At 41.8% G+C, this 18,972-nt stretch overlaps 1 protein-coding gene and 1 long non-coding RNA gene across 2 annotated transcripts; both read right to left on the bottom strand.

Moving 5' to 3' along the window:
- Positions 1-2,594: 2,594 nt before the first annotated feature.
- On the bottom strand, positions 2,595-9,006 carry LOC138980164 (cholecystokinin receptor type A-like). The gene is made up of 2 exons (XM_070352991.1): positions 8,708-9,006; positions 2,595-8,105 (listed from the first exon to the last, which is right to left on the bottom strand). The coding sequence occupies exon 2, from the start codon at positions 7,555-7,557 to the stop codon at positions 6,517-6,519; it is 1,041 nt and encodes a 346-aa protein (XP_070209092.1). The 5' UTR covers positions 7,558-8,105; positions 8,708-9,006; the 3' UTR covers positions 2,595-6,516.
- Positions 9,007-15,846: 6,840 nt separating this feature from the next.
- On the bottom strand, positions 15,847-17,529 carry LOC138980165 (uncharacterized). The gene is made up of 3 exons (XR_011460257.1): positions 16,919-17,529; positions 16,322-16,420; positions 15,847-16,117 (listed from the first exon to the last, which is right to left on the bottom strand). It is a non-coding gene; the product is annotated as an uncharacterized lncRNA (long non-coding RNA).
- Between the last annotated feature and the right edge of the window lie 1,443 nt (positions 17,530-18,972).

The following is an 18,972-nucleotide window of genomic DNA, read 5'->3' as shown; positions in this document are numbered from 1 at the left end:
CGCATTTCACAAAGACAACACTAATTTGCAACATTTAAAGAACTGCATCAGTTTTATTAGATACTATTTCAACAAAAACAGCACAAACACGACTATTATCAACAACTCAGAACGCGAGGTAAGTCTTCAAAGACGCACCAAGTGTGCGTTCCCGTTTTTAGACGCCATGTTTGCTAGCATTTTCACAGTAAATCTTAATATTTCCAGATCTATTGAATGATTTTGGTATTTTCTTTGATTGTGCCGATTCTCCTATCTCTCTGGCATGTACTGGGTGCTTTGTGACCAGTTTCTCCCCAAGACTGTATTGAACAATGCGTCCGCGTGAGCTGACCCCCACTTGTGACCAGTAGCAAAGAACAACTCTTATACAAGGTATGATACTGATTCTCTCGACCTCGTCGGCAAACTTCGCATTCCTGCCATACACAGCTTAGCAAAGCAAAACAACGGCTATGATAAAATCAAGCAGACAATAAACTATCTTTACTTTCTTTACTTTATTTGGTGTTTAACGTCGTTTTCAACCACGAAGGTTATATCGCGACGAGGGAAAGGGGGGAGATGGGATAGGGGAAAGGGGGGGGGGGGGGAGATGGGATAGAGCCACTTGTTAAGTGTTTCTTGTTCACAAAAGCACTAATAAAAAAATTGCTCCAGGGGCTTGCAACGTAGTACAATATATGACCTTACTGGGAGAATGCAAGTTTCCAGTACAAAGGACTAAACATTTCTTACATACTGCTTGTATTAGTAGTAGGGGAAAGGCTCCTAATATGGACCGGCTCCTAATATGGACCACCTCCTATTCTGACAAACTAACGGCGCTAGAGCGCTCAAAACAATTTCATTCGCTTTATTCACCCTCTCTGGATAAGTTGCACATGTCAAAACAGTTGCAGAAACACAAACCTCAAAACCGTTAGGCTTTTTCGCTTTTTTTTCACTTTTGGCAGCGTTCACTCTAATTTTGCCGCCTAAAACGGACTCGTTTCTGTCCACAGCCAAAGCTTTCATTACACAAAAATGGCTATATATGACAGCTAAGACAGTATTTGTTATATTTTAATAGTGTGTACCCCGAGTTTCTACTGCAAACAAAAAATAATAGCAAAACCTCAAAGTATGTGTGAGTCCCCTAATATGGACCACCTTCAACAAATCGTAGAAAATAAAAACTAAAGGCAATTTTAATTAATTCATTAAGAAGCTTGCTGAAAATAACCTATAACTAGCCCTCGAGATTTCAAAAAAATATAACAAATAGTCTTTTTTTTGTGGAAGTTGATAATTTCACTTATTTTCACTCTGTTTTTGATAAGCTTCTACAGTTTCCTGGTGTGCTTCAAATAATGCTCTCATCAACCCGAAACAGCTCAATCTAAAGCATATTTGAATAAGTCTGACTTGCACACTAAGTTGTATCATGCTATTTTGAAGTATAGCGGGCTTTTTACAGTGATTCGTGAAGACCGCTTCACTGGTCCATATTGGGCGCCCAGGCTCCTAATATGGACCATTTGTGATTTTTTCTGTATTTAATTTTTGCTGAAGGTCTATCAAAGCTATTTCACTCTAATTAGGCCTAACTGTTAAACTAAGAGAGAAGGACTACCAACCACAAAATGAAACTTCTTCGCAAGAAAACAAGCTAGTTATCAGCAATAAACAAAAAGTGGTCCATATTAGGGGCCCTTCCCCTATTCTTGAGAGCGCACAGGCCCCGCCCACTTTGATCCCGACCCGATCGCGACGAGTGCCTGTGTCTCCAACTGTAGCACGTAGCCGGGAACAAATAATCCGTCTTTATCATGTATTATCGGTATGAATATTTCTCAAGTCGATTACAGTATAGCGTTCGCGGGATACCTCCAGCTTCGCTGGGATAATGCAGTGGCTGGCGGTGACCTTACGATTAATGATCTACTGCTGATATGTTGAAGTCATCGAGGCAAACTTCGTTTTGGAAATTATGTGTCACTTTCTCTGGAGACATGTGGAAGAAGGGACATGAGTTGTACATGACGCCATTGTTCATGTTATGAAGTCTTTTCGATTTGTTTTTGGCTTTTTACGCTAGAAATTACGAGCAGATAAAGATGGCCAAAAATAGACGTCTTTGTGGGTTTTTTTAATCGAAATCGTAGGTGTTTAATTCTTTTTTTCAGACGAACTGTATCTTCATAAACAAAAATTAGCATAGTAGTTTCAGAAAGTATATGGATAAATTAAAGTAAGCAAGTTCGCGCCAACACACACATATACATACATACATACAAGCATGTTTATAGTCAGTCAGACAGGCAGTCAGGCAGAAAGGCAAATACGCATGCTTTCAAACACACACACGCACACACACACTGATATATACACACACACACACACACTGACACACACACACACTGATATATACACACACACACACACACTGATATATATACACACACACACACACACTGATACACACACACACTAACACACACACGCACACACACACTGATATATACACACACACACACACACACTGACACACACACACACACACACACACACACACACACACACACTCATTCATTACTTGAAACAGAGGTCGGTTTGAGGTTTGGTGGAAGGAAGATTTTATTGTGTACAACGGACACAAACTAATTACTTCCCTGTTCCTCGGTGGAATTTCCATTCTTAATTGAAAACAAATCACATAATTTACACCGACGTGTCCGTCCATTTCTATGTTTCGTTTCATGGTTTTGGTTTTCACACGACGGTTTAATACGCTGACTTCTTTTTCCGACTACCCCAATCCTTACCAACAGATCCAACTCACCCGTTTAAAAAAAAATTGTTTGACTAAAATGGTTGACATTTTGCACTTGCAACTCGTAACTGCTGGTGAGAGAGAGACACACACACACAAAATGTACACACAATAAAACAAGCAAAGAAACAAAGACATGCTCAAATCAGCACCCCCATAATCAAACACTGTAAATTGAAGTGTTCCACTCGTAAACACATTTTTTTTGTATAACCGGTTGTTAAGACTGTGCGACACACTATCCAACTCTACTGTCATAGTTAGCACAACCGGCACGGTTGGTCTAGTGGTAAGGCTTCAGCCCCGTGCTCGGGAGGTCGTGGGTTCGAACCCCGGCCGGGGTCATACCTAAGACTTTAAAATTGGCAATCTAGTGGCTGCTCCGCCTGGCGTCTGGCATTATGGGGTTAGTGCTACGACTGGTTGGTCCGGTGTCAGAATAATGTGACTGGGTGAGACATGCAGTCTGTGCTGCGACTTCTGTCTTGTGTGTGGCGCACGTTATATGTCAAAGCAGCACCGCCCTGATATGGCGCTTCGTGGTCGGCTGGGCGTTAAACAAACAAACAAACAAACACAATATTTAGCACACGTAACAAACACGAACTATTGTTTACAATGTGGGCTACTTTTGCAAGTAGAGTTATGTAGTAGCTAGTCCAAACTATGTTCACAACTGGTTGCAACAAAAGTCGTCTTCTTCTTCTTCTTCTTCTTCTTCTTCTTCTTCTTCTTCTTCCTTCATGGGCTGAAACTCCCACGTTCACTCGTGTGTTTGCATGAGTGGGTTTTTACGCGTATGACTGTTTTCACCCCGCCATTCAAGCAGCTTATCACGCCGATTTCGGTGGAAGTTTGAAGGCATATTTGTGATTTTATAACCCACCGAACTCTGACATGGATTACAGGAGCGTTTCCGTGCGCACTTGGTCTTGTGCTTTCGTGTACACATGGCGGAGGATAAGGCACTGGCAGGTCTGCACATACGTTGACCTGGGAGATCGGACAAATCTCCACCCTTAACCCACCAGGCGGCCGCAGCAAGGATGCTAACACACAACCTTCCGATTAGGAGGCCGATGTCTTACCACTACGCCACTGCGCCCGTCTAAAACAAAAGTGAGTTTAAAAGTGGAACACTTATAGTGCGCTGTTGTACAGGGCACTTTCCTTTGGGCCACGATTTAATCTACTTATATCATTCTATAATACGGTATAATGAAAACGTGTAATGAAAAATGTCCTGTATGTCAAATCATGTGTATGTTTATTGTTTAAAGGTCAACGCCGTTCGTATGCTCTCTTGTGAATATCAGTCTTTGTTCGAGCATTGCGCTAGTACAGTAGGCTATCTGCCAGTAAACCCTCAAATAAATAAACCAACACGCGTGATATATAATTGTCACACCTGGGGTTGGTCTGACTAAAACCCCATACTAATCCTATGCTTATTTTTAAACCAAGAAGGAACAATGACAATGTGATTTAAGACAATTCAGTGGTCTGCAAACTCAGTGGTATTTTAGTACGTCAGAACACAGAATCTCCTACAACAGTTTACTTGTCGCGCACGTGCACCACCGTTAACCCGCCAGGCGGCCGCGGCATGGATGCGAACACATGACCTTCCGATTAGGTTTTTGCGTGGGATAAGAGCATCTTCCCACTTGAACATAATTATACACAAAATCAATAGTGTGTTTGGCTGCTCACTGCAGAGCGTATGATTTGTTATTTGGCCATACACTGTATGATACAGCACCCAGGCTATTCATTTGTTGGTATGTGACCAGGGACGGGCGCAGTGGCGTGGTGGTAAGACGTCGGCCTCCTAATCGGGAGGTCGTGAGTTCGAATCCCGGTCGCTGCCGCCTGGTGGGTTAAGAGTGGAGATTTTTCCGATCTCCCATGTCAACTTATGTGCAGACCTGCTAGTGACTTAACCCCCCTTCGTGTGTACACGCAAGCACAAGACCAAGTGCGCACGGAAAAGATCCTGCAATCCATGTCGGAGTTCGGTGGGTTATGGAAACACAAAAATACCCAGCATGCCTACTCAACAAAAGCGGAATGAAGCTGACTTTGCTCTCAGAGTATAGTGTGGGGAACCATATTGGGCAAACGAGCTCACACGTAACCAGAACATTCTGAAACGCTTAAGAAGAAGAAGGTATGTGACCAAGAGAAAGTATTCACCTTTCCCATGTAAAAGCCTGTCCAGTTCTGAGATAGTAGACTTTAACTGTTTACACGGACAGGAATATGTGACCCTCCACCACGAAATGAGTCGCATGTCACCTCGCGCGGTTCTGCGCTAGGCTTGATATAAGTCCGGGGAGTGCCTGGTAACAGTGTGTGGGTCACCTTAGTCACAGGCTTATAACTCAAACAGTTTTCGCTCTTTTCTAAAACGGTTTTCACCACTGAATAGAGCATAAAAATCTCGTTTTGAAAATGTAAAAATATGAAAATCATGCAAAGGTGACATGCGACTCATTCCGTGGTGGAGGGTCACATATGCATTTAAGTTCGACAAATGCAATGATCCGTACTCTAGTGAGACGGGACAGGATCCCTACACAGGCTTTCTAAGAATAGCAACATTAACAACAACAGCAGAAATAAAACAGTAGATTGTAAAAAAATGTACCGCACCGGTTTGCATTCAACACTTAAAAGAAACAACGCACACTTCATAAGTCCAGTGAGTTAAATAGATAAAGGAGTACACAATCATCAGAGCGGTTTGCATTCAACACTTAAAAGAAACAACGCACACTTCATAAGTCCAGTGAGTTAAATAGATAAAGGAGTACACAATCATCAGAGCGGTTTGCATTCAACACTTAAAAGAAACAACGCACACTTCATAAGTCCAGTGAGTTAAATAGATAAAGGAGTACACAATCATCAGAGCGGTTTGCATTCAACACTTAAAAGAAACAACGCACACTTCATAAGTCCAGTGAGTTAAATAGATAAAGGAGTACACAATCATTAGAGCGGTTTGCATTCAACACTTAAAAGAAACAACGCACACTTCATAAGTCCAGTGAGTTAAATAGATAAAGGAGTACACAATCATCAGAGCGGGTTTCTTTTGTATCTGAAATCATATTGTGCCTTGTTGCCCTAAAGCAGCAGTTTATTTATACCAGTTGCAGGTTCTTTGTACTATCAGGCTTAATTACTATCTCCCAGACCTGGGAACCCCTGTTTTGCACTTCGAGTATTCTCAAACAAACTTGGTGTATTTTCAGAAAAATTAGCGTACTCCACACAGCGTTTGAACATCCATGATTAAAACATGCCTCACGCGCGTCCGTCACACCGTTGATTAAGTTCACCTATACATTTAAAACAAATGTTTTTTTCAATGTTTACTGACAAAAACTGTTATCATGTGACAAAATACTGGATCGGCTTCGGGATGGGCGTGTGAAGAAAAGTTGTCTAGGAATTTTTCTCGTCGTATGTTTTGTCCACTGACCGTACTGATCGTATTCTCGACAATCATGCGTACAATTAATACGGCGAAATCGTATGGGTTCCCAGGTCTTCTCCACAATTAGCCTAGTTAAAGTGACGTCACATACTGAGATTCGTTAAGCGTGTCGACGTGTCAGTTCATTTTGATCAGAAAGCTGATGAGAGCTTATAATACATGGTATCACTTTCATTTCTCTCAAGCATTTGTACTGTTAAGCTGTGTGTCTCCCACAGATGATATGGCGACACTCAAGTCGAAACCTACGCGAACAGAACCCGTACACTAGCGGGTTGATAGCACTATTGATGTAGTGCGAACGCAAGCAGATGTAGCGCACGTTGATCCCCAAAACTTTCCGAGCCGTAGGACGAGCCACGGTATCCAGATACGCCACGATTTGGTAAGGGAGGTAATTTGACACAAACACTACAGTGATCACGAACAACATGAGCGTCGTGTGCCACGGAACCTCCTTGATCTGTCCGGCACTGTCCGAACTGTGGGTGGACTCTGTGAGGGGTGTGGTCATCTCAGTGTGTGCGTTGCTTTGTGACCGTTCTGACCGTACCAGGCTGGCCGTCTCTTTTCGATACTTCCACAAGTGATGAGCTATGATACAGTACGACACGCTCATAACGAGGACGCAGACAAGGTAGGAGACGAAGACTACAGCATAGTAGGAGGTGTGGAACATTGACGCTCTGTACTCGTCAGCGATAGAACACATGACCCCTGTGACGTTGGTGCCAGAAAGGGGCACCGTCTGACGACCTGTTAGAAAGGCGTACGGCAGAGCCAGGCAGCCCGCAACCACAGCACAGATGGCTACCACTCTTCTCGCGACGCTCCCGTCGTATAGGAAACTGACTTGCAGTCTGCGGATGGTTTTCTGTCGGTCGACGGACACAGCCACCAGAATTCCAGCGGACAGCAGAACTAGGAACATGGTCACTGTTCTGCTCATCTTACAGACCAGCCCGGCGTAGTACGTAGCGTTGAACACGATTTCCACAATTTGCATCGGGGTTGAGAAGATGTTGATGAAAAAGTCGCACACGCTCATGGCCAGAATGTAAGTTCTGATGACGCTGGGTTTGAACCTCCTGTAGTACACGAGGAACACGATGGTGTTACCCACCATACCAGCTAGCATTAGTACGGCGAGGTAAGTGATGGTTGGTGCCAAGGACAGAAGAGTTTCCCGATTTTTTTGCTGGATGATGTCATTTGGGTCCTCTAGAGCAGAGATCATCTTGGTAGCAAATATTTGATATTGTAAGTAGATTGTACAATAAAACCTTATTTTTTATTTACAAATTACTAACTTCAACCTGTGCAATTTGTCATTTGCTTGATGTTAATCAGCTTTCTTCTTAATTGCGTCTGTTTGTCACACTTAGAAATCAGTTTTCAAGACGAAGTTGGTCGTCTTCTGTAATTCCTCCACAAGCGCGTTCAGTTTGTCGTCGAAGGTGGTACGTCGTTAGAAATGCTGAAGAGAGTGTAAAGTTGTCTTATGACAGATGTCTTAGATATCAGTTGGGGTGGGTGTTTAAAACCCTTAAGCAGAGTTGCCTTAATTAAGAGCAGGAAAACAATTCATACCGAATAAAGTGTTGTTTATTTTCAGTTGTTTCTTTCACAACTTTGATTTTGGAATAAAGTGGTTTCAGTTTTTCTAACGCCACATACCACATAGGTGCACCTCCCTGTTGAACGATAGGTTGTGTTTGTCTGGTCAGTATAGAAAACGTAGGTAGCCAGAAGGGTTGTACACAGTCAATACCCTTGACAGAGCAGCTGCACACGAATCATCACTTTAGTTTTTGCATAGAATAAAAACAAGTATCATAACTGAAAGAAAACCGTCATTGATATGTGTTCTCTCTCTCTCTCTCTCTCTCTCTCTCTCTCTCTCTCTCTCTCTCTCTCTCTCTCTCTCTCTCTCTCTCTCTCTCTCTCTCTCTCTCTCTCTCTCTCTCGCTCTCCCTCTCTCTCTCTCTCTCTCTCTCTCTGACTGTCTGTCTGTATGTCTGTCTGTCTGTCTGTCTCTCTCTCCGACACACACACACACACACACACACACACACACATACTCACTCACACACGCACGCACGCACGTACACACCCACATTCACACACACAGACACACACACACACACACTCACACACACATACGCACGCACGCACGCACGTTATACACGCAATGCACTCGGTTTAAAACTAGAGCCAGATATTGTTACAAAATATAACCCCAAAATATCAAAAGCAAAACACAAAAAGCCCATCAAGCGTCAAATGAAAAGATTATCTAAGATCAAAGATGTTAAAAAAAGGTCAATCAAACAAAAGAAATGCCAAGAAATGCAATAAAACCCAAGTGACGACAAGATAAAACTCACCCCTTGTGCAGGGACATATACATTCATGTTCTCCTCTTGTTCAGCTGCAAGTTTAATGAATCATTGATTATGTAACAGTGATCCATAGTAGTACAATGCCTTAAATACTTCCTGTGCTAGTGTGATACGCTCTTGACACACACTCGACACATTTGTCTGGACTTTGCTCCTTAGTTATCTAAATGAATGTGAACACTACTTGCAACCCTGAAATTCCAACAAATGGTGTACTCGCCATTGGCTAGTGATTCTAAAACCTTACTAGCCAGAGAGCAAACTTTACTAGCCAAAACAACCATTTGTTTCATCAACTTTACTCGCATTTGGCGAGTAGAAATGTTCATCTACTCGCCAAATGCGAGTAAAGTTGCATGTTTCTACTCGCCATGGCGAGTCAAATACTCGCCACTTTCAGGCCTGACTTGTCCGCACAAAGCAACAACAATTGAATACTGTTTATAACAGGGATGGCCAAATCGTCCGCCCGATCGTCAGGGGCGAGTAATAATTCCGCCGGGCAAATAGAAACCGGCTGACCAATCCAAATTCAGGTCAAATGCAACACTTTAGGTTGTAATATCGAGTTTTAAAGCCATTAAAAACCCTGCATATCAAAATAAATGTGGTATGTACCGGGCCAGTAACATATCTGCCGGGCTAGTGACTATCCTGAAGTTACTCGCCCGGCTCGCGAGTAAAAAATTGAGATTTGGCTATCCTTTGTATAGTGTTCAATTGTCGTTTGTACATTTTATGTTGCTGTCTGATGTTGATGTCGTGTACCAAAAAGAAATAAAAACATGTTAAAAAAAAAAAAAGGTCGTTTGTACAGTACCGCAAGCAACACAATAATGTTAAAATAGGTACCTTCAAGCGTCAAAATCGCAATCCACTGAGTCTGTGTTGATGCAACACAAAGTCTCTACCACGCGTACGCAACAACAAAAACACACACAAAGCAAATGGCATCTATACATCTAATAAAAGAGAGTGTCTGTCTGTGTGTCTGTCTGTCTGTCTGTGGTCGCCATACCTCTGAGATGGCAAGAGGCAGGAACAAGATAGTGTGCACGTACACTCCCTAGGTGCCGCAGATGTGCACCTGGGTTTTAGTTTCTTGATTCACTGTTTCCTTTCTCAGATTATGGACCTCCCATTTATTGAATACAGCCTATATGGTGCAAGACCAGTTCAGTGCCTACTGTTCACCTGTAGCAAGCACATCATGCCAGTGATATTAGAGACTCGCTGTTGCTCCTATGAGGGGAAGAAATGAAGAATGAAAAATTAACTGGACAGTTCCGGAAATTTCTAGAAGGTAAGGGAGATAACTGTTCACCTGTTGCAAGCACATCATGCCAGTGATATTAGAGACTTGCTATTGCTCCTATGAGGGGAAGAAATGAAGAATGAAAAATTAACTGGACAGTTCCGGAAATTTCTAGAAGGTAAGGGAGATAACTCTTTTTTGTCTGTGGTTTGCCATACCTCTGAGATGTCAAGAGGCAGGAACAAGATAGTGTGCACGTACACTCCCTAGGTGCCGCAGATGTGCACCTGGGTTTTAGTTTCTTGATTCATTGTTTCCTTTCTCAGATTATGGACCTCCCATTTATTGAATACAGCCTATATGGTGCAAGACCAGTTCAGTGCCTACTGTTCACCTGTAGCAAGCACATCATGCCAGTGATATTAGAGACTCGCTGTTGCTCCTATGAGGGGAAGAAATGAAGAATGGAAAATTAACTGGACAGTTCCGGAAATTTCTAGAAGGTAAGGGAGATAACTCTTTTTTGTCTGTGGTCGCCATACCTCTGAGATGGCAAGAGGCAGGAACAAGATAGTGTGCACGTACACTCCCTAGGTGCCGCAGATGTGCACCTGGGTTTTAGTTTCTTGATTTATTGTTTCCTTTCTCAGATTATGGACCTCCCATTTATTGAATACAGCCTATATGGTGCAAGACCAGTTCAGTGCCTACTGTTCACCTGTAGCAAGCACATCATGCCAGTGATATTAGAGACTCGCTATTGCTCCTATGAGGGGAAGAAATGAAGAAAGAAAAATTAACTGGACAGTTCCGGAAATTTCTAGAAGGTAAGGGAGATAACTCTTTTTTTGTATCCAAACAAAGGAGGTAAAGCTAATGATAATGGGATAGCGAGCGTCTTAAATTGCTACAGGACTCCGCTTACTCCCGGGCGAAGCCGGGCTTAACTGCTAGTGGAATAATAAAAATAAAAGTAATTTCGGATCGTTTTATAAAAAAAATAATTTTAATTACAATTTTGAACAAGAAGAGCAAACGCTCGATCGAGTCACTTTCGCAGTTCTGAATATTATATGAGGCATCAGATGGACAGGAAGAAATTGCTATTCACAACACAATGAGTCACGTTCACATAAAATTTGAGCCCGGTCACTTTTATAGTTTCCGAGAAAAGCCCAACGTTAAGTTGTGTGTTGCCGAACAGAAAAGGCTAGTTATCTCCCTTGTTTTTCTGATAACGTTCGTAAAAGGCTACAGATGTAAATACTTTGATGTAAAGAATAATCCTACAAAGTTTCAATCACATCCGATGAACTTTGTCAAAGATATAAAATGTCTAATTTTTCCTTTGACGCTGACCTGTGACCTTGAAAAAGGTCAAAGGTCAACGAAACCATCGTTAAAGTGTAGAGGTCATTGGAGGTCACGACTAAACAAAATATGAGCCCGATCGCTTTGATAGTTTCCGAGAAAAGTCCAACGTTAAGGTGGTGTCTACGGACGGCCGGACAGACTAACACTGACCGATTACATAGAGTCACTTTTTCTCAAGTGACTCAAAAATGAAGGTGTGACAGTGCCGCCTCAACTTTTACAAAAAGCCGGATATGACGTCATAAAGACATTTAAGCCTCAATCTTAAATGTTGTTATGTCGGGCGAACGATCTACTCCTGTATCCTGAATTGGTTTATTCCTATTCAGCATGCTACTGTGTCAGCATTTGGTCTAGTATAGGTGCGAACTTTGGGTTATTCTCAGACAGCTTAGTCTGGAAGCAAAACACCCCGGATGTTTACACCAGCACCGAACTTGTTGCACAATTTTCTAGCTCCAGTTTTTGTCAATGTGTCTAGCTATACCGGTCACCTAGCTTTGGCTCGACCAACAACAGTAATCCTAGCAGTTTCAATTTAAAAGAGCCGTAAATGCATTCCGAATTTTTACATCGATTCGACGAGGAGAACGAAGTTTTCGGTAGTGTCTGACGAGTCGAAGGAAAGACAAATGAAAACGGAACCGCCGTGACCCACTTTCCTGCCTGGGTGTGGTAAGTGTTCAAGGTAGGCAATACTTTTGACTGCCACTTCATCATATGGACTCTCATCTTAGTTTGTAGCAAAATTATGTCAGCATATTGAAAGGGGATGATACATTCCGGGAGCTGACGCTTCCGCACACTGACGAAGTGATCGAGCAGCAGCCACACATAATAGTTGCAGCAAGAAAAGGGGGGGGGAAGTTGGTGCTAGAAAAAGGTCGGGGGAATGTTGTAATTTGTCTGGTCACGATAACAAGGATAAGAGATGTACAACACAGACAATTTTGGTACAACACAGACAATTTTGAAAACAGGGCGGTTTCATTAACCATGTAAGGGTAAATTAAGGGAAGGGAGGTAACAACCAGATAACAGAGTACTCATCATAGGGTGTCACAAGTTACCTCCCATGTAGTGCTGTACTGATTTCAATGGGAACTAAGGAATTTGAGGAAAGAACTTTACAGTGATTACAAATAATTAAGGAAAAGCAACCACAATAAGTTTGAGAAGTAAAATATCAAACTCAGACATTTTATTTAATTGTTGATTTTAGGGGGAAAAAGTTTCACTAAAAAATACTTGGACAAGAACCTTAAATAAGTAGGTGGGGCTAAAGCTTTGGTCATATAGAGCTGTACCTTTCCACTACAGAAAGGGAAGAAGGAAGAACAACACGGGGTTATAACATGGTAATTCAACTATTTCAGATGTCAACATCGTCGGATGTCCGCACTTCAGCGCCCATGAGCGGAACCGATCCAGGTACACGTGACTTACTTGAGAGACTAAGATTTTTAGAGGAAGCTTTCGAGAGTGGGGCGGGGGGACACAGGGGTCATAGAATGGACCACCTCTCTATAACAGTGGCACCTCATGTCAGAAGAAAGATTGTGGAGGGGAAATCCATCGACCTGGCAATTCTCCTTGCCAAATCCTTTATGGACAGGCAAGAGGACAGGCAGACAGTGGCCTATGTCCTGGACGACCAGGGGCGCCTGGTCCCAAAGGAAGAAAAGAGGGGAAAAGGAGAAATGTCCCTCGAGCAGGGGACCAGTGCGTTCCACATATACATGTCAGTATACCTGGTGGCCCACCTCAGTCTGCCCGAGGGGGGAACAGTGCCAAAAGAAGTGGGGGCGTGGGCCATTATTAGGGGTAAATTGCTAGCAATTTGTTGGCACAAGATAGACATGGCCACAGGTGAAAGTAATTCTGCTTGGAAGCACACACTATTCAGTAACTTTAACGATATCTGCAGGATCCTCCCAGGATTGAGCCCTTACAAAAGGCCATGTTGTTGTGGTCTGGTTCAGTGGATGAGGGTCCTGTGACTGCACCATTACCGACCTGTATCCATTGCTAGTCTTTCTCACCCTGTGAGAGCGAGGGGTTGGCGTGCTAAACAGAGTTAGTTGATTGGTGTACACCACCAGATTACTTCTGCAAGTATAGTACGTAATGGGCAAAACAGAGCTGAGACGTCAGCCAGGGGCCTGCTGATTTGCTGGTACAGATGAGGGCATTTGGATACAGAGAAGCGGAGGGGGTGCATTTCTAAATTATATGTTTAAAAAGTGAACAATTACTGCCTGAGGTTATGTCTATCTCCCCACTCTGCGCCCGATTATGCCAAAAAGTAATAACCTGATAGAACAGCAATATGTTTTGTTTCGAACCTCTGTATTTGTGTCAGAGGAATAGTGATTCAGAACAGCTAAATGTTTGGTTGTACATGTATGGTCAGGGTTTTGTGCTTAAAGAGGAATGTACAGCAGCAAGTGTTGCTAGTGGAATGTTGAACCCCAGTCAGGGGAGTTTGTTGATGTGTGGATACACATGTGTATATACCAGTTCAATAAATGTTTGAACTGTTACTACCGGTGTTAAGTCTTAGATTGTGCGGTATGAGGATGGAAGTAGTGTGTATATGTGTAAATATGTGATAAGTGGTGTCTCGACATAAAAGACATTAATCGAAAAAATGAAAAAAACATCTGGGGATTGTATACCCAGGAACTCTCATGTAAAATGTAATAAAGATCGGTCCAGTAGTTTAGTCTGAATCGCTCTACACACACACACACGCACAGACACACACAGACACACACAGACACACACACACACACACACACACACACACACACACACACACGCTGATGATCTCGTATTATTGTCCAAAACAAAAGGAGGATTGCAAACTAAACTAGATCATCTAAATAATTATTGTGAAAAATGGGGTTTAAAAATTAATACAGACAAAACCAAAGTATTAGTTTTTTGTCGCACAAACACAAACGTAAAGACCCTGTTTAAATGTGGATTGACTTTCATTACAATTGCAGATCAGTATAAATATTTAGGAATAGTATTTAATCAAAATGGTTCTTTACAAAAAGCTCAAGAACATCAATGTAAACAAGCCAATAAAGCAAGCCATTTGCTTAGGAGAATGTTTAGAAAAGAAAATGTTCAAATTGATACTGCTTTACATTTATTTGATTCTTTAGTGAATCCAATCTTGACATATGGATCAAGTATTTGGTTCCCATACAATTATTCCAACAAATCAATCGATAACATCGAGAAGTTTTTTGAATCATGTTTTTCAAGAAATTCTACGATTGAAGACATCCATATAAAATTTTGTCGTTGTCTGCTAGGTGTACACAGAAAAACCATGTGTATACCAGTGCTGGCAGAATTAGGTAGATTCCCATTAGCACTAAGAATGTTAACACAAACCATTTCCTATTGGACTCATATTTTACAATCTAAACGAGATTCATTGGTTCATCACGTATATGATGACATGTTTAATAACCCTAAAGAAGATTCTTGGCTCATATTCATTAAAAGTTCACTTTCAAGACTTGGCTTTAATCATGTTTGGCAAAATCAATCTACTTTTGATACGAGAAAGTTACAATTTGCCATACAAATGAAATTACAAAGTGAATACATACGTTTTTGGAATAAAGCTAAATCAAAAGGAAGTGCAAGATTAAGATTCTATTCAAATATATGTGATACATATGAAATTCAGTCATATCTGACAATGATAGAAAATCGAAATCACAGGACAGCTTTAAGTCGATTAAGAACCAGTAGTCACAATCTAAAAATAGAAACTGGAAGACATCATAACATCCAAAGAGAAAATCGTTTGTGTATGGTATGTAACATTGTTGAAGATGAATATCATCTTCTGGATGAATGCGTAAAATTCCATGAAAGTAGAGAAAAGTTTAAAAAAGACGTGACTAATATTGATGTAGATTATATTAATTATAAACCAAGTGAAATATTTATGGACAAAGATGTTCAAATATGTCTCGGAAGGTTTGTCGCAGAATGCTTTAGAATTCATAGCAATGTGTCAATAACCTTTTTGGTTTGAGGACAATAAACATTTGTTCTTGTTCTTGTTCTTGTTCACACACACACACACACACAAACGTATACCACGACCCTCGTCTCGATTCCCCCTCTATGTTAACACATTTAGTCAAAACTTTGTACGTGACTGTCTGTTTTTGTTATGCTTGTTATGTTAATGGATGATATTTCTTCGAACATGTCAAATTCCAAATACACGATGCAAACGTGCAAATATAAAAGAGTCCGTACGCCACCTGTGTGTGTGTGTGTATGTGTGTGTGTGTGTGGGTGTGTGTGTGTATGTGTGTGTGTGTGTGTGTGTGTGTGTGTGTGTGTGTGTGTGTGTGTGTGTGTACAGGGTAAATGCAGAGCCATTGATTGGAAACAAAACCTTGTTACTGTTAAATATCAACAGTTATACAACATGAGGCAATGGAACAGTTGGATATGGATATGAAAATATATGTTGCAGGTGGAAGAGGGGAGGGGGAGAGGGTCTTTGTTGCTTGCAGTTAATAAGCAACTAAGGCCAGCTGTTGTTCTGGGTGTAACCTTGTAATGTTTAAGCAAACATGTTTGTGGATCACCTTCTGCATTTAGATCTGTTTGAGTATTTGCAAAGTTACCTTGATCATTGTGGCATCCTCTTGATCCCATCACATCTGAGACTATGGCCTGTAGACTCCATGGTCAGACGCTGGAGTGATAACAAGGTCATTCTGAAAAATTGAACATAATTATGCAGAGAGGGGGCAAGGATAGGGGGGTGGGGGCAGGGTTGAAGGTTGGTTACAGTGCTAGTTGGACATGAGAGTGTTATGGGGTGAGGATGGTGCTGATATTAATAAGCATAATCAGTTAAAGCTCACAACTATCTTGATCTTCACAGACATGAATTGCATAATGAATCCACAAGCATGTACCTTTATTTTTGCCCTTGAGTTATAGGTGGAAGGAAATGTTGAGTGGTAAACACAAGTTGTATTGATCACTGGGTCAGCCTGTGGTCAGTCCCCTTTGATCTGCAGATTGCATCAGCATAAACAAACACAACGTCATCATCGTAAACAGCCTGAATGGTCAATCATGAATCTAAGAATACAAACACTGGATCTAATTTGAGAGTCTGCAAACGATTCAGTTTGAAGATTCAATGAAAATCTGGCAGTCAATGAAGCAGATAGATCTGGCCTTGCGTTTGTGTTTGCAAGCAGATACATGTTTGAACATCCCTTATCTTAACGTTATCATTCAAGAGATTGATATTTTGCCTGACGATTTTCCTGCCGATGAGCTAAACAAACAATGAAAATCACAGAAGTGGTAAGATTTTGAAGACGAAATTCAGTCATACAAACAAACTCAACAGAAAGAATCTAGCTTACTACTGTACAGCTTTCGACAAAATCAACGCATTTGCATGCCTTAGTCATTCCTGCTTTGATTCCAATAATTCTACATGATCGTACTGCACAAAAAATACGAAAACGAGCTGATCGAAATGAGTAACACTGCCTCACCTGCTATGATTGTACTGTGAAAGCGAAGGTCGTCTGCGATTCGAGATTTCAAAGTCGAACAGCGGCGTTTCTGCACTCTCAGCGGTTATCTTGCTTGGAAATGTGAAAAGCATGACTTGAAATCGAACGGAAGGCACCATTCTACCTTTTCGTTTGGGCGTTGTTTTTGTAAAATCTCCGAAAATGTCATTTCGAAAAAGGCGGTCGCCATTTTTTTGGGTGCCAACTTCTTTGAGTGGGGCTGCTAGCTAGCTGGTCCAAACGGGAGCCTCCCATTCGGTACGCAACCCTGGGAAAAAAGCTTCGTGCACCCCGACCGGGAGGGAGCGGACCGACTTGGGCAGATCTCCCATTGGTTGTCACTGTGACAAATGGATTTGTACATAATGCGGTATTAGATGGTTTAAACAAATGTGTACAGATTGGCTAGCCATACTTTTAGGTATCACGGCTCGACCGCGTGATAGGAATGTCACATGTTGAGATAGTGAGCTGACTCTTGTGACCTGTATTGTCATTGGCTACAATGGGCCAATGAGAGATGACTAAAACATGATAACCTTGAAGCGGCCATGTTTGATAGCCGGTAGAACATCTGAAATCGCTCTCGGGAGAGGGTGTGTTCACTCTACGCTGTTGTAAGATGTTTCTCAATGAGCAGTGAGTCGACTGTTTAGTGGCTACTGTGCATGAATCAAGTATGATTCAAATGCTGTGAGAATACAGGCATTTATTGAATTGTAATTTTGTTCAGTAACCTTAACTTGTGAAATGACTGTGAGAGTCATGTTGTGAAATGGGTGGAAAGCGTGAGCTGTGTCAGCCATTTTGAATAGAGTGTGGTATGTTCTGTTGTAATGAAGTTACTTGTAAATGAGCTGGTGCAAATAATACTGAGAAAGAATGGAAGTATTATTATATGGAGAAGTTTATTTTAGAATTGAAACTTACGGTAGCATAAACTTTCTATACAGCTTCCGGTGGGAGCAAGGACGCGCTCGACCGAAGGGTAGAGGAGAGGAGAAGAGGAGCGTCCCCTCCTTGCGGCCAGGACCAGTAGTGTCGGGCGCAGGGTTGTAACGCAGCGCTGCAGAACTTGCATCTGGTGTGTACCCCATATCATGTGTGATGTGGTGCAAGTGTCGGACCCGCTGATTCGTGAGTAAACATACATGTGCGACCTAGAAGAGAGTGCGCACCCACAGAACTGTGTATGTGGAATAGGATTGTGCGAATCCAGAATAACTTGTAACCACTGTACTGTGAGTTAGCAAGTGAAGATAACCAGCTAAGTGGTGTAGCAACGGATTGGATGAATCCAGAATAGGTGTACGGCCACTGAACTGTGAGTCGACATGTGAATTAGTTTAGTATGTGTGATTCTTGAACGGAGAGTCAACAAGGACGACATCGTCGAGGGAGATACTTTCCTTTCATCCTACTCGAGATAATAATGTTGTATTGAATGAAAGAGTCTTTGAGTGGATGAGATATTATACTTATATTTTGTTGTGATGACTGGTTAATATTTGTGATTACTTAAATACAGGTACGAGGGCAAAGGGCAGGAATTGTGTTTAGTCTTTGTGCCTTGTGTGAGTGTTGTGTGTGTGTGTGTGTGAGACGGGAGTTTGTGAACAGAATAACACACGCATTTTTCTGATAGGGTATTAACAACACACATACATACATTTACACACAAGTACCAGCCGTAACAGTCACCCACTTTGGCTTCGTGCACCTCAGCCCAGATTACTATAAAAATCGGGATTTAAACGTAAATTAATGCTATTTATCTTATTATCTTGGTTGTTTGATCCAGATAATCATCACTTTTGAGACATTTTATCAAACAGTAAAAGTCGTTTTTCTCGGAAGTAGCGTCAGTGACTCGGTTTTGTCAGCACACGGCAGCATTGTGCAAGGAAGGGATGCGCCTGTGACGTAATTACAGTCCGACGACTTGTGTCAATATTTGGGGGGGGGGGGAAATTTGAAGGCCAAATTGTACGCATTAAAGGCTTGAAAATATCTTGCATCTATTAAAATTCGAA

This window comes from Littorina saxatilis, linkage group LG11 (genome assembly GCF_037325665.1).
Source record: "Littorina saxatilis isolate snail1 linkage group LG11, US_GU_Lsax_2.0, whole genome shotgun sequence".
Taxonomy (NCBI): Eukaryota; Metazoa; Mollusca; class Gastropoda; order Littorinimorpha; family Littorinidae; genus Littorina; species Littorina saxatilis.
Note: the sequence above shows the minus strand (reverse complement) of the source record. Positions and strands in the feature narration are given on the sequence as shown.

Coding starts and splice junctions, on each gene's coding strand:
- LOC138980164 (XM_070352991.1), bottom strand. CDS start 7,557: ATGATCTCTGCTCTAGAGGACCCAAATGACATCATCCAGCAAAAAAAT.